The 16,278-nt window shown below is 34.3% G+C and overlaps 1 protein-coding gene across 1 annotated transcript; it reads left to right on the plus strand.

Moving 5' to 3' along the window:
* Positions 1–5,885: 5,885 nt before the first annotated feature.
* LOC114296997 (uncharacterized) lies at positions 5,886–15,014 on the plus strand. Its single transcript, XM_082907796.1, has 9 exons — positions 5,886–5,916; positions 6,136–6,263; positions 7,172–7,285; positions 7,382–7,417; positions 7,561–7,698; positions 8,758–8,844; positions 13,203–13,250; positions 13,333–13,409; positions 14,583–15,014. The coding sequence occupies exons 3-9, from the start codon at positions 7,211–7,213 to the stop codon at positions 14,731–14,733; spliced, it is 612 nt and encodes a 203-aa protein (XP_082763922.1). The 5' UTR covers positions 5,886–5,916; positions 6,136–6,263; positions 7,172–7,210; the 3' UTR covers positions 14,734–15,014.
* The last annotated feature ends 1,264 nt before the right edge of the window (positions 15,015–16,278 follow it).

Below are 16,278 nucleotides of genomic sequence, written 5' to 3' on the forward strand. Positions count from 1 at the left end.
TAGATATAGATTCATTTTTGCTATGTATATAACTTAAGAAGCTGACAAGTATCTCAAAAATATTAGTTTTAAGGGCAAACTTTACTTTACCCCTTATGGTAGAGGCTATATGCGGATCACCCCTTTGATATTCGAATATCATCACATAACCTCCCTGTGGTTGATGGAGTGAAGTACACAATTAACACCATTAACATCAGAAGTAAAAGGACTATTTTGCCCTTGTATATATAACCTTTGTTTAACATTTGTTCTTCAACAGTTGTGCATTTGAGAAAAACAATAGAGAGAACTTAGGATTTTGATATATGAAATTCCACCAAACCAGAACAAACCCATCATCATCATGATTCGACAGTCGAAGATCGCAAATGGGTCTCGATCAAATCAAATTCTAAGTTCAAAATAGAAATGGGTTTGGATCCGAACCCGTTTTACCCCGAATCGTTTGTCGAATGGGATGTGCGAGCACCATTAGAGGTGATATACAATGTGTATGAAGACAATCAAAATGACAATGTCTTGGACGAGAAAAAAAGGAGACATCCATTGTTGTGATTGATTTTAGGAATTTAATATTTAGATTTTAAATTGATTTGTAGAATATTGAATGACTGGATAATAGATATATACATTTACAAGTTATAAATATACATATATATACAGATTATATATATATATATATATATATATTATTCATTGTGCATATATATGTTTGTGATACAATTTGCAAGTTTATATATATATATATATATATGTACCTTAGAGTTGGTGATACAAATTTTGTTTTCCTTTTTTATTTACTTGACATAATTTAACACCAATTGATATGATCAAACTTAAACATTTGTAATTGATTAATTTCACCGAGAGTGGTTTGATTATCGAGCTATTGGTGAGAGTTTGTAATTTTACTCTTTTTTTTTTTTTTTTTGATAGAGATTTTCAGATTTGGATTTTGAAAAATGAAGAAGAAAGGCTGCTTTGGAAGTTGGTGATGAAGATGAGGGCATTTTAGTCATTTTATTCGGATGGAAAATCATTTTTCCATGACTAATTGCACAGTTCTCGTGTGTATTACACAGCCTGTTAGAATTAGGGTTGGGCATTAGGTCATCCAATCCGCCCAAACCGCCTTACCCGATCCGAACTGCGTATATATGGGCGGTTTCACAAACATATTAGGGTAGGGTACGGTTTGGATTTTATCTAATTTTCGGATTGCAGGCAGGTTGCGGGTTCGACCCGCAACCGCCCAACCCCCCCCCCACAAAACTCTTTTTTTTAAAAAAAAAAAAAAAAAAATTTAAATTTGACCGTTCAAAAAAACCTCTTTTTTTAATTGCATTTTGGTTTTGGGTGAATGTAAGTTAATAAATTTTATTTTTATTTTTTACATTTTGGATGAATGTAAGTTAATGAAGAATTATTATTATTATTATTATTATTTTTTAATTTGGGTTAGGAATGATGAATGTAGGATGAATGCAAGTTAATGATAAATGTAGATTTTGAATGATTTGTTTAGGTTACAAATTGAGATGAATGCAAGTTAATGATGAAGGTAGATTTTGAATGATTTGTTTAGGTTACAAATTGATTTTGTTGGGTTTTTTTATTTTATAAGTTTTTTATAAGTTTTAATTCATTAATTATTAATGTTAGAGTATTTTAGAAAATGGGAGAAAAAGGTCTAAAAGAAATATTAATAAAAAATGGGGAAAAAAAAGGTTAAACAAAAAAAATTTGAAAAAAAATTCAATCTGCAAACCGCTTACAACTGCGAACCCTATCTGCACAAACCGCAAACCGCATTGCGGGCAGTTGCGGGTTGACTTTTTCTCAAACCGCATACATGCGGGCGGATCCAAACCGAATTGCAAACGGTCCCAAACCGAACCGCGGACACCCCTAGTTAGAATAGATGAAAAAACTAACTATGCACTCCACTCCATCAACCACAAGGGATTATGTAGTGATATTCGAGGGTGATCTACACATGGCCTATACCATAGGGGTAAACTGAAGTTTGTCCTAATTTTAAACTTCAACTTAAACACAAGATCCAAATTAAAATTAGATTTAAAATGAAATAACCAAATTGCTCAATTTGAAATAAAAAGAATTAAAGTAAAATTTTAGTTAAACTACAAAAGTTAAAAATATAATATATATATATATATATATTTACACTTGTTTGGCAGGTAACATTTTAACTTAAAAACTAAAAGTCATTTTTTGGTATGATTAATAAGGCTTCGTTTGGAAAGAAGACTGGGTTGGGTTTGGGGCTATTTTAGTTGTAAAAAGACAAAATAGATTTTTTAGTCTAATAAGACAAAATATCACATCTAACCCATAATCATTACATTTTTTCTTTTACAAAAAGTAAAAAAAGTCAAAAAATTCTTCCCAAATGAGACTTTTTAACCTCAGGTTACAATAACCAAAACGAGAAAAAGTAAAAAAACCAACCCACTTCTTAAACAAATCCTAAATTGATTTTGTTATTTATTACGAAAAGACGTACATAAAAATAGAGAGGTGATATTGTTTATGGTGTTGCCAAATGTGAAAAATTAACAAACTTTCAACTCATACAAAAAAAAAGTTTGAAGATTCTTTTCCTTTACTCTAATTTGTGTACATCTTTTTTGAAAAAGTTAAAAAATTATCTCTAAACATAAATATTTTAACTAAAAGTCAAACAGTCACTATATATTTGGGAAAATCGGTTTAAGGTCCCTATTTAACTTTTAGTAATGGATTAGGTCCATAATGTATTCTTTTGTAGCCTAAGGTCCCTCAATATTATTTTAAAGTGTAAAATACCTGTCTTACCCTTGTTTATAATATACGTTGTTTTGAATTTGGCAGCTAAAGATCATATTGATATTTTGTGGGAGATTACGTGAGGATGAACTTGACGATTCAGATTTTTGTGGAGATTTTCTAGGGTTTTTGTAGGTGTTGAAATCCTGTTCGTTGTTTGTAGGTGTTGAAATCCTGTACGAGTTGAAATCATGTTCGTTGTTTGTAGGTGTTGATCGATCGTGTAGGAGTTGAAATCTGGTTCATTGTGTTTGATTTGATTTCATGTGGAGCTGAATTAGATAAGTTTTCAATTTTTGATTTGATTTGATTGTGTAGGTGTTGAATTAGGTTTTTGTTTTTAGTTTTGATCAATGTGAGAGAGACGAACTCAGTGTTGTTGTTTTTGATTTTTGAAGTTAATTTTTCATTATCTATTTTTGATGAATTTTCGATAGAGTTGATTTTGATTTTTGGAGTTGCTTTTTCATTCTCTGTCAACATGGTTATGAGTTGTTTTTTGGTGCTCTGTTTTTCTGCGTTTTTGTGCTCTGTTTTTTGTTCACTTTGCATTTTTTGTGTAGTGCAGAGAAAATTGCAGGTTTGTCACTATAATTGAACTCAAATCACAGAGAAAATTGTAAGCTTGTAGTGCAGTGAAAATCATAGAGAAAATTGTAAGTAGGTAGAGAAATTTACAGATGTAGCAATAGAGTAGTAAGTGTTTTGTTTTTTTTTTTTTAAATTTTTTGAATTGAATGTTTTGTGAACATAACAGATCTTCTCTGTGATTTTTTTATGTGCTTGTGTTTAATATATTTTTGTCTTTTGATGTTAATGTGTTTTTGTTTTTGTTATATTGAAAGTGAATATAAGTTCACAAATTTCTCTGGACTTTTCTTTGTAGTCCAGAGAAAATCATATGATTGTATTACAAATGATAAGTATTACAAATTTCTCTGGACTTATATGTTGTGTTTTTATGTGTTTTTATATGTTTGCACTTTTCAAAGTTTTCTGATATGTTTTCTTTGCACTTTTCATTTTTTTTTGCACTATTCATATTTCTGGACTTTTCTTTGTAGTATAGAGAAAATCGTAGGTTTGTTATTATAATCCAATGAAAATGATAGAGAAAATGTTAAGCTTGTAGCTGAGTGAAAATCACCCTTAAAGTTGGTGTCTTGATCTTGATGCTTATTGCTTCTTCAACTTGAACTTGTTTTTTTTGTGGTGTTCTGGTGCTGCTGCTGCGTTTTGATCTAAGATCATAAGACGCAGACACAGAGACTTTTGGTTTCTTTTTCGGGGTCTCTGGGGTTGTGTTGCTTCTGCACTTTGCCATTTCTATAGAATGAAAACATAAACATTAAATCGCAGAGAAAATCACAAGGTAGCAATGATTACACAACAGAGAAAATTACAAGGTAGCAACATAAACATGACAGAGAAAATTACACAACAGAGAAATTTTGAGGAAATGGAGCATTGAACAAAATAAATATGCCAGAGAAAATTAGACACAAGACATAAACATAATGTGGCCAGAGAAAATTATAAATGCTGCCAGAGAAAATTAGACACACAAGTAAGAAACGCAATTTGGCCAGAGAAAATTATAAATGCCAGAGAAAATTAGCCACACCAATAGAGTAGTAAGCCACAGATAATTTGCTTGAGAAAATAATGAAGAAACATAAGCATGCCAGATAAAATTACACAATAGAGAAACACAAATGTAGCAAGCCAGAGAAATTTACAAAAACAAGAACACAAGAAGCTTCAATAAGAAGCCCCAAATGCACAAAAAACAGTTCAATTTTGATAATTGGAAGGAAAGCAACCCATCATCAGTTGGAAGCAAAGAAATTCTGGACTTCCAAAGAATTTCTCTGGATTCAACCCAGAGAAAATTCAAATTTCTCTGGTCCATCATCAGTTGGAAGCAAAGAAATTCTGGACTTCCAAAGAATTTCTCTGGATTCAACCCAGAGAAAATTCAAATTTCTCTGGTCCAGAATTTCTCTGGAATGATAAAACTCTAATTTGATCAATTTGTCATTGGTTTTGCTGCTGCTGATTCAATCACAATTTCCTGCACAAACAAATTAATAGTTCTTCTATGAGTTTGTGATAGATTTTCTTTAAACTTAATGGTATGAATTTCTCTGGGTTGAATCCAGAGAAAATTCAAATTTCTCTGGATCACTTTAAGCCTTCCTCTACTACTGCCTCTTCCTCAAGCTTCTTTTTCCAATATTCTTCAAGTAGGGGTCCAAATATTGCTTTTCCAGAAACAACTCCAATTCTACTAAACCCAAAAAATCAAAAGACGTTATATTCAACACTCAGAGAAATTTTGAACTTGAAGATGTTATATTCAACACTGGATATATATATATATGCTGACATTGTATATATATATATATGTATGTATCATATATATATATATATATGTTTGCAACCATAGATAAGATAACTAAAAGTGACTGTTTGATTATGGTTGGAAATGGTCTTAATTGATTAATTACCATATATATACTAGTCAAGACAGTAAGCAACAGATTGTGTATATATATATATGTATATATATATATATACATCTATCAACTCCACTCCACTCTGTTTGTTTACCCAGAAAATCAAATTTGCCAAACTTAGTGCTTTTGTTTTGCTGAATTTGTTTTCGTACTCGCCGGAAAATACCCAACACCAGTACCAGCATCACAAAGGAGAATATCCAGTGGACAGGTCAAAAAAATCAACTCATTTGAAGACGAACAGACGTAGGGTATTTTGGTCCAAGAAATTGATAAAATGCGCGGGTACTTTGGTTAGGGACCTGAGGCAGTATTACATCTTTTAATGTCCTTTATGCAGAAAATTGTTAGTATTAGGGAGCTTAAAAAAAAAAACCCTATATATTTTCATATCATTCTTTTTATTTTTTTTACACATTTTTTTATAAAAAATCAAAAAAAATTACTAAAATAACATATTTTAGCAAAAAAATGACTTTAAAAAGCTTGTTCTCAAAAACAAAATTTGGGGATCAAGAATTATAAAATTGCATTCGGTAAAAATTGCAAATAATAGAAGCCTTAGGTGCTGTTTGGCGAGTGATTTTGGGGCTAAAACAGTTACAAAAAATAAAATAGATTATTTTAATCATAATAAATAAAACATCACATTTAATCCATAATCATTATACTATTTTCTCATAAAAAAAAATTAAAAAACCAAAAAATCCCTCACAAACTAAATTTTTTAATCTAAATTAAAATAATCAAAAAAATCAAAAAATTAAAAAGCAAACCTGCTTAGTCAGTTAGCACTGAACTTCCTTTTCAGTGACCGATACATTTTGCAGAGTATTGGGAGTGGTCTCTTGCTTGTGCATTGGAAACGAACCGTGAATGGGCGACGAAGCAATCGACGATCTTCCCTGTCCGGTGAGTTCTCTCTCTGTTTGATCTTCACTACTGATTCATTTCTCTTTTTCCTTTCTTTTTTTTTTTAATTTTTTCTTTTTCTGGGGTTTAACCTATTTTTTAATATAATTTTGGTGCCATACTTTTTTAAAAATTTCTGTTTAATTTAAATTTTGTCATGCTTTTGTTCATAAATTTCTGCGGGCTGTTGGATTTTGGGTTGAATTCCTATTAAATTTCAGATAATCTCTATGGGTTAAATTTATCTTCAATTTCGGTTGATTATATATAATCATGTTTCCTAGAAAGTATAGTTCTTGATATGAAAAAAAGTATATATAAAAAAAAAAGAAAGTAAAAAAATTAATTCAATCTTGAGTTGGAGCTCTTGATAATTTTTTTAGTGGCAACAAACAAAGAAAGAGCTCAGATTCAGTCGATAATGAAATCATGTTAATGAAAAAAAAAAAATTTCAGGTACTTATCATTTTACCCACGAAGGTTTTTTTGTTTTTTGTTTTTGTTTTTGTGATTTTTCACCTAAGCCCCCCAAGAACTTAGAGCCAGCATTGGATACTAACAAATATACCAACAACATCTATACCAATCAAAACACAAAGCTTACACGTGAATTCCACTTGACATGTCTCAACTTGACATTGTGCCTAATTGAAATGTTTGTTGGTTCCTAATTAAAATCTGACAGTTAAAAATAAAGTAAAATTGAGAACTTTGATTTCTTCTTTGCCCCCGCTATTTGCTCTGCTTTCTATGCTTCACAGGTAAGTACTTTAAATTCACCAAAATTTTAGAAATCAACAATTCGATTTGTCCGATTTTGTGCAACACAAAACAAGTATGACTTTCATAAATGTCTTGAGTGCATGAATGTGTAATTGGTTTTGATGGGCGTGTTGTTTTGATTCTAGTTGGGAAAAGTGCGCTATTGGGTCTAAACATTGCTAAAAATGGCAGAAGATTACCATGCCGAGCGTCCCTTGTTTGGTGGCGCAATAGCCAGCACATTCCCTCTTCGATTTCAGGTTAGTTCTTATATCTATGTATACATATCTAAGGGTTCATTAATATTTGAACACTAGACAAGGCCATTTACTGATGAACTTGCCTTGGACTTGCAGGATGTGAGCAACATTCGACAAGTCCCTGATCACCAGGTTATTGATGCATTTTTCTTTTAATAGTTCTCCAATTTGTTTTGTTCATATGATGCTCTGTCTGTTTCAGTTTCATTATCACTTTTTTTGGATCTCAATTGTTGACTGACTTCATGTTGTAATAATTCATTGCTTGTTTGAAGGAGGTTTTTGCGGACCCTGCACGTGATGAGAGTCTGATATTTGAACTTTTAGATCTGAAACTTGAAGTTGCTGACAATGGAAGTGCCACCTGGTTTCTTCAAGACCTTGCCAGAGAACAAGACGCTGAGGAAGTCATGGTAACTAAATCAACATTCACATTTTATTTTTCAGGGCTTATTATGAAAATGTGGTATCTAGATAATTTTTTTTGGCTTTGCATCGTTGTATTTGTATGAGTAAGGGATTCCATATTTAATCTATTGAAAAATGGAGCACGGTGGCGTTGAGAGTGTATATTATTATTGAGTAGTGTTAGACAAATATATCCCTGGTATTGGCATATTGTATGGGCTACTGGGAAAAACAGTTTGAAATATTATTTGTAACTTTAACACTTGGTCATGTGTAATAGAGTCAAGTGGCTAATTTATTTTTTCCCTTTCTGTTTGCTGGCATTTGAAGGTGTGGTGGTAGAGTGACCATTTAAAGATTTTGTACAAAGAGTGAGTGGTATGAGATAGGAGACATATAGAGTAGGATGGAGGAAGATGAAGTTGGGAGACTGTCATGTTACATAAATAGAACCAGAATGGTAAAATTGCCCTTACCTTACTCACTTTTATGAGTCTAGAGAAATTCTATGAATCTCTGTGTTTTGTTTTCAGATGCTGAATCGTGCATATAGATTCTTATGCTTGCCAAAAGGATGTTTGACATGACGGAATTGTCAAATTCATGTCAACGCGATGACATTGTGGAGTCTTATGATAGTTGGATGACTTTTGGCTCTTGCCAATTATAAGTTTTTATTTTTTTTTAAAAAAATTCTTAAAAATAAATGTCTTTGTTATTGAACATGTGGTCCATTGTTCATTCTATTCTCTTTCCTATTTGTAATAAGCTTTCTTATTAGTTTCCAAAAATCGCAACATTACAATTAACTGTCTGTCTTAGAAAAGGAAGCACTAATGATCTTTAAGTTTCTGGTTTTGGCACTTTCTTGAGAATCTTTTGTTGTTGGGATGATTACTTAGCATAACTTAATAGGGTATTACTCTTTCAAAAGTGGTACTGATGATTTCTGCAAAGAATTGACTGTAAATTTTTTAGGTGTTTTTGCAACTTTGTGTTTTGTTTGTTTTAGTTTCTATGATATACACTTTGTATTTAACTATCCTTTCATTTTGTTATTTCAGATAATTGAGCAGTCTGCAGTGATTGAGGCTGATGGGTTGCGTTTCAGAAACATCCCTGCAGTTGTTACTACTGCAGTTGGCCAGATGGTAAAAAATGGCATATTAATTACACAAAGTGATGTTGCTTTCGATGAATTTATTATGCTTTTGTTATATGTATCTCAGGTGGTTCTAAATGTTGCATGCCATTGGTTATGGTGGTGACCTATTGAATTAATATTGCCTAGTGCTATTGTGTAAGAGAATTTGAAGTTTCAGTGACTTTGGAAGGATGAAAAAGCAGTTGCTCTAGGGCTTGATTATTCTAATTGGGACTTGTAAATGTATATGTGATGGCAAAAATACTTGTCAAGCTGCTTACTGTTCTAATCTTCCCTGTAGGCTTCTTACTTTGCCAGTGCAATCATATAATAGTTGCACCATTTATGATTTTTTACCTGGAACGTGGATCGTTCAGGTTGTATAGATCACTAGTAAGAATTTATGTATTATTGATTGATTGATTGTTGTATATTACAAATGGTGAGGGGCTCCTTATATAGGAGATGTAGTAGAGTAGGTGGTAGTAGGTGGTAGTGGTAGGTGTGCAGTAGGTGGTAGTAGGTGTAGTAGGTGATGATAGGTTTTAACAGCCCCCCGCAAACTCAAGGGGGATAGGAACTAACCAACTTGAGTTTGGAGAGAGTAACAAAACAAGAAAATAATCTGAAAAATAAAAAATGGATAGGAGACACTGTATGGTCGTGTCAGACCGTTGTAGAAGACTGTATGGTTATGGCAGACCGATGTAGAAGACACTGGCTCGTGTTGGACCGATGTAGAAGACAGTTTATGGGGTCATGTCGGACCGTTGTAGCAGACAATGCTGTGACAGTTGTTGTGACAGTTTACGGAGTCTTGCTGGACCCTTGTAGAAACTAACCGGAATCAATGTCGGGACAGTTTACAGAGTCTTGTCGGACCCATGAAGGAGCTAACCGGAATCAATGTCGGGACAGTTTACAGAGTCTTGTCGGACCCATGAAGGAGCTAACCGGAATCAATGTCGGGACAGTTTATAGAGTTTTGTCGGACCCTTGTAGAAACTAACCGGAATCAATGTCGGGACAGTGTATAGAGTCTTGTCGGACCCATAAAAAGTCGCACCCTCAAAAGGTGTGCCCAATCTTTCAAAAGGCGTGCCATCAAAAGGCGTGCCCAATCCATAAAAAGGCGTGTCATCAAAAGGCGAGCCCAAGTCATAAAAAGATGTGCCGGACATGATGGCGAGGCGCGTCACAACATTGGCTTGCGCGCCCGTTTTGTCATCTGGCGTCAAGTGGCGCGCGATGCGCGTGTTTACCTTGGCTATTTAACCAAGGTTGAGGCGGAGGCTGTGCAAACCAGTCTGAAACCGCCGAACATTTGCATTCTGAAATACTCTGTAAACACTCTGTAACCTACCCTGTCTGATAGTACCAATCGGTAATCGTTGCTTCTCTGAAACACTTAGCAACCCAAAAAACATGGCCTCTTCTTCCCGTCCAGCTACCCAGAACATGGCCTCCTCTTTCGTGGTCTGCTCACGCTCTTTCCAGACCTCAACGAGTCAACAAGAGAGATAACTGGTGCGGTGGCCAGTGAACCTTAACCAAGCACCTCTGGTTTTGCTCCGTTGAACTTTCCGATGCGGTCGGTGGAGCAAAAAATGGCGGTGCAAACTGATATTGAGGCCAATCAGTATACTTTGAAGTCATGTGTGGAGACCATGACGACGGTCACAAACCTGTCGCACCGGCTGCAGAGTAGGACAAATGAGGTGCAGCAGTTAAACGCCCAGCTAGCTCTGCTCCAACGCATGTATAAGGATGCGCGAGCAGAGATAAGTGTGCTAAAGGCGGAAAATAAGGAGCTGAAGCGGAAGGCCACCGTGATGTTCCGATTTGGAGGTTCGCCATATGCTGCAGTGGAGGAGCAGGGAGTAGTGATCGTGCCCAGTGGAGTGGGAAACATGGAGGCAACACCGTCAAGGGCTGCTCAGGACGGAGGCAAGAAGAAAAGACCGGCGGCAGAGTAGAGAAGAAAAATCCCGCCTGTGGAGGTGGTTGTGTTGTTTTTGTTTGTTTGTTTGTGTTTTTTTTTTTTTGTAAAATTGTGATCGGGGTTGATTCCGGAGATGAATAAAATATGGGGGTTGTGCAAATTTGTAAAGTTTTTATTTATTTTTATTTTTTTTGTGTGTGCAAAGCTATATGGTATGAATGGAATTTGAAAAAGATTAAAAATAATGTGAAAGAAAAATAAAGAAAGAAATAATAAAAATATATTTGAAATCAAAATGAAAGATAAGGAAAGTGGTTTGAAGAAAATAAATAAAAATAATGGATTTTGAAATCAAACGGAGGAGAGAGAGGGGACAAGCCCATGTGAGGGAAAGAGGGGTTTAAAGAAAGTGAGGGAGTGGGTTGATTAAAAAAAGGATTGTGGGTTTGATGATTCATTATTTTAAGATGTATATATATATATAAAATAAAGAAAGTCGGGAACAACATGATAAGGGTGTATTTTAAAATGATAAATAAAAGAAAGTGGAAGACAACATGATACGGGTGTGTATGGATGTGATAATGAGGGTGAAACAAATTTGGTGGGTCTGATTAAATAAATAAAAGAAGAATGGGTGTGTGTGTATGAAGCTCTGTGAGAGATAGAGAGATACGAGATACACCACAAGCTTCGTTATACAGATGAGGCATTAGTTTCTGCAGCTCAACTGTCATACCAGTACATTAGTGACCGCTTCCTGCCTGATAAAGCAATTGACTTGATTGATGAAGCTGGCTCTCGGGTTCGGCTCCGCCATGCGCAGCTCCCAGAGGAGGCCAAAGAGCTTAGGGCTCAGATCACGGCTCTTATCGACAAAGGCAAAGAGATGAGCAAAGCAGAGACTGAAGCAGGGGACGGAGGTCCTGTGGTGACCATGGAGGTGGAGTCGCCGAGGAGGACGGACCCATGACCTTACCATTTATCATGGCTGTAACAGTTTCAGACTATGACTTAGATGAAGAGGCTAGTGAAAGCGTGAGCTGGTGGCTCAAGGCAGCAGCGGCAGCGGTGTTGTAAATAAGTTGGGTAGTCAAATTCCCTCATCACCTGCATCGTGCTCACCAGAGGCAATGAAATTAATTGCTGCTCTAGTCGAAGAACAAAATATTCTAGAGGCAAATACTACACTTGCTGCTGGAGTTTCAGCATTTCTCTGGCTATACATCTCCATCCAAGGGTATAAACCTGCAAAGGTTGTTATCACTTCTGAGCTCCCACTTGGCTCTGGCTTGGGTTCGTCTGCAGCATTCTGTGTGTCAGTCTCAGCTGCCCTGCTTGCTTTGTCGGAATCTGTGAATCTTGATTTTGGTCATCAAGGTTGGTTAATGTTTGGAGAAAATGAGCTGGAATTGGTGAACAAATGGGCTTTTGAAGGTGAAAAAATAATCCATGGGAAGCCGTCTGGTATTGACAACATAGTGAGGTGCCGAGAGGGAGAGGGAGGTTTGAATTGGTTGAGATCCGGCGGGCGGTCAAGGCAAGGTTGCCGCCCGCCGGAAGGTGAAGAACACCAAGATCTTTAACCTATAGCTCTGATACCAAGTAAGAATTTATGTATTATTGATTGATTGATTGTTGTATATTACAAATGGTGAGGGGCTCCTTATATAGGAGATGTAGTAGAGTAGGTGGTAGTAGGTGGTAGTGGTAGGTGTGTAGTAAGTGGTAGTAGGTGGTGGTAGGTGTAGTAGGTGATGATAGGTTTTAACATCACTCTACTTAAATTTATGCGACTACTAAATATGATAGCAATTATATTTTAATAGTTGGACATCTAATAAAATATAGTTATAAACTAATCATGTAAAAACACAATTCTAGAAGCATTATGGTCCAGTTGTTTTACATTTTGGTCATGTAAAAATTCAATTCTTTCTAGATTTTAATGTATTATATTTGATTTTTTTTCCTCCTATACGAAACTTTTATGAAAATTTATAGGAAAATTTTTGGGATTATTTTGGATCGCTAAATTCTCGGTTTTGGAACGAAAGTGTGCCATATTTTGGAACACAAAACTTAAATCACTATGGTATTAGGTTTTTCGGGTAACGCTGATTGTATTATGTGTATTACTAATTAGAACATCTCTACCAGCTAAACCATAGTAGGGTTATTAGAATAAATATTTAATTCATTTGAATGACTGTTTTAGAGTCAATTACTTTGTGATAAGTGGGATAAGAAACATGTATGTGCACGCTTGTAAAACTCATGAGCAACTTAGTGGCCTTTGACTCATCATCGATAGTAATGACTAGTTTTAGTTGATAGTATCTTGTTGAGAATGGACTCAATTCAAAGATGCATTTGGCCTGTTTTAATTGATATTTACCAACCTCTTTACCATTCATGCTTAGGCCATCTCTAAGGGACGTCAAGGAAGAGAAGCTCAAAATACAGTTAGGGTAAGTTGGTATTTTTTTTATCTCTACTGCTGGTTATTTGTTTCAAATTGCCAAATAAAGTTTGAAATATTGATTCCTGCAGGTGTATTTGGCAAATTTGCGCCTCAAGGAAGTTGGCACCGATGTACTAATCACTGCATATGAACCCATCTTAATAAGGTAAGTATCATCTAGGATTAATAATTTGGCTTTTGTCAGTTGTTCCATCTTTTTGTTTAACGGTTCCTCATTGAGATACACTAGAGGAAACCATTCCTGTTTTATAGCAACAGAGTTCAAAATTCTTTGGAGTATGAACATTCACCCTGTTCAAGCAATTTAACTGTCCTGCACATACACTTCTAAGCAAGGACATCTTCATGCAAGTAGATGGACACAACATATGTGGCAGGCAGGTCTCAGTTATAGCTTGCTGTCTCAATATGTTGGAGATTAGAGGAGTTATCTTGAAAGATTTTCTGTGACACTTTCACTTGTTGCCCATCCAAATTCTTATAACCACAAAAAAAGCTGTGCTTTCACTCGTTTAGAAAAAAAGCTTTCATTTCTTCCTTCTTCTCTCACCCCCTTCAGCCACTGACCACCACAACCTCCGGCCACTGTCTCCGGGGACCTTCTTCGACAACCACCTCCCACTGGCAACAACCATCTTTTGCTGGAAACCACTTTCGGCCAGCATTTCCAACAGGCAAAAACTACCTCTGGCAGTTGACAATGACCTTTGGCCACTATCTCTGACTTCCCTGCAGGCCGCCCCTCTCATTTGTTTTCAAAACAAAATTTTAAAACATGTCTATCAAACATATCTTTTTGTTGCTTTTTTATCAAAAGTAAACACAAACATATTCAATGTTTCCTGTAGACAAAAAATAGTAAACTGTAAGGCTCCATTTGTTTCGACGGAACTCATTTTACATTGTTTGGTTAGACATAAAAGTAAGTAAAATATTTTTTTTTTTTACAAAAAAAACTTGTGTCAAAAGCCCCAAAACGACTTTCCTTTTATAATTCGGTAAGTCATTTTTGGCTTACTTGCTCGACTCACTGCTACGGAGACGGACCACCCCTTTGGATGTTGAAACTAGAACTTTGCATGTGATCCTTGATAGGATGTTGGTAATCTGAGTATTAAAAAATAATTTTACAAACATTAGCCAAACACCAAAAATAGAAAGAAAAGTTATATTTTGTATAAAATTGTTTTGTAAAATATTTTTATTCAAAACAAACAAAGCTTAAATGTTATCAAATGACACCTTAGTCTAATAATAATATTGTTACTGGGGGAATTTTCCTGACACTATATCATTTGTTTTGCTAATGTGGCTGCAGCCCTTTGAGTGAAAGCGCAAGCGCAGTCGGTGCTGGTCTGGCTGTACCGGCTGCACAATCAGGATGTATGCCAATGGCTGAGGTTTTTAAATTTGCAGTCTCTAGTTTCAAGGTCAATGACTGGAGCCTTTTTGGTGCTGCAGCTGCTTGAGTAGTTCTCAATTGCTGTCTGGTTATGGGGGTGGTGTAAATTTGGGCGGTCTTATTATGTTTTTTAGACTCATTTATAGGTTATTTGGGACATTTTTCAGCTCTAAGTTCTTATTTATGAAACTATTTGTAGGGAGTTATTTTTTGTTTGGCTATTTTCTTATTATCTTTTTCATTTCAGAAATCATCAGTACCGCTTATGAAAGAGTTGTGCCCTGTTATGTTATGCTGAGTAATCATCCCAACAATAAAAATGTAGAAAAATATGGCCTTGTTTGGGAAGTTGGTTATTTGACTTTTTGCTTATTTTAACTTGGTTAAAATAGTTGCGTTTGGAAAGTTGGTTGGCTTGTTTTTATAGTTAATTTGATGGTTGTGAAAAAAAATGTGAAATAATTGTGAGTTAGATGTGACATTATCTTATTGGCTATTTTAGCCCAGTTTGTCTTTTAGTGGATTATTTTAGCTCAGCCTTTTTCCCAAACATCCTTTATGTGTTTAAATTTGAATATTTTTGGCATTTTTTAAACTTCATAATGCTTGTTAAACACTGGTTAGTAAATTATAGCACATTTCTTCTATCTTCTTCAAAAATACCCTACAATTTCCCTTTTTAATTTTTATTTTGCTATCAAATTTCTTTCTATATATATAAGTTATTTATTTTTATTGTCAGCTTAAATAAAATTGATTTTTTTTTTGGTTGCTTATAAGATTATTTGGGATGTTAAAATTATCGTGATTTTCTTAAACAATAGATTGATTGTTTGAAATATAAGGTTAAAATTTTTCCTCTTGTCTTCTTTCTAGGCATATATTGACTCTTTATTTGCTTTACAAAGAAATCTAAAAAAGTACCTTCTTTTATTATATATATATTCTTTTCGTATTCTATAATTTTACTTCATACTCTTATTAATTAAGAGTTTTCTACACTTAAATGTTATCATAGTTTGTTGTATTGATATGTATTCTATTGTAGTAGTTTTGAAATATTAATAATTTATTTATTTTTACCAGACTAAATCGGCATCTAATACTTTGTATTAATATTAGCACCTACTAGCCGAAAACTCTAGCTACTTACACTTTATTACTGTTGTTGTCAGCATGTAAAATTGGAGATACAACTTTGTCATCTTTATCACCATTGTCATTTATATAACAAAATACTTAGAATTTAAATTTATGACATAAATTTAAACTAGTATGATATCTGCTACACTCAAAATAAATATAATTAACACATTTCAAAGTTTAGAGTATTTTTTTAAATATTTCTTTTAGTTGAGAATATCGTCGTTCTACTGTGAAAAATCACTAGATAGTTATATATATCTTTTTCATTGGAACATTTCTTGTTTTGCCTATCCTTTTATCCTCTTGTGGATGTTTATTAAGAGTATCTCTAGTCTGTCAAACAGTCCGCCATTGTTATAATATGGTAGTTTGTGAAAAAAATGATCTCTAAATGATTTTTGCTATAATAATTGTTAAATTATAATAATGTCAAAATTAACGCCAAATTTAATATAAGATTTGACAT

This window comes from Camellia sinensis, chromosome 15 (assembly GCF_055761805.1).
Source record: "Camellia sinensis isolate YWXY chromosome 15, ASM5576180v1, whole genome shotgun sequence".
Classification (NCBI taxonomy): domain Eukaryota; kingdom Viridiplantae; phylum Streptophyta; class Magnoliopsida; order Ericales; family Theaceae; genus Camellia; species Camellia sinensis.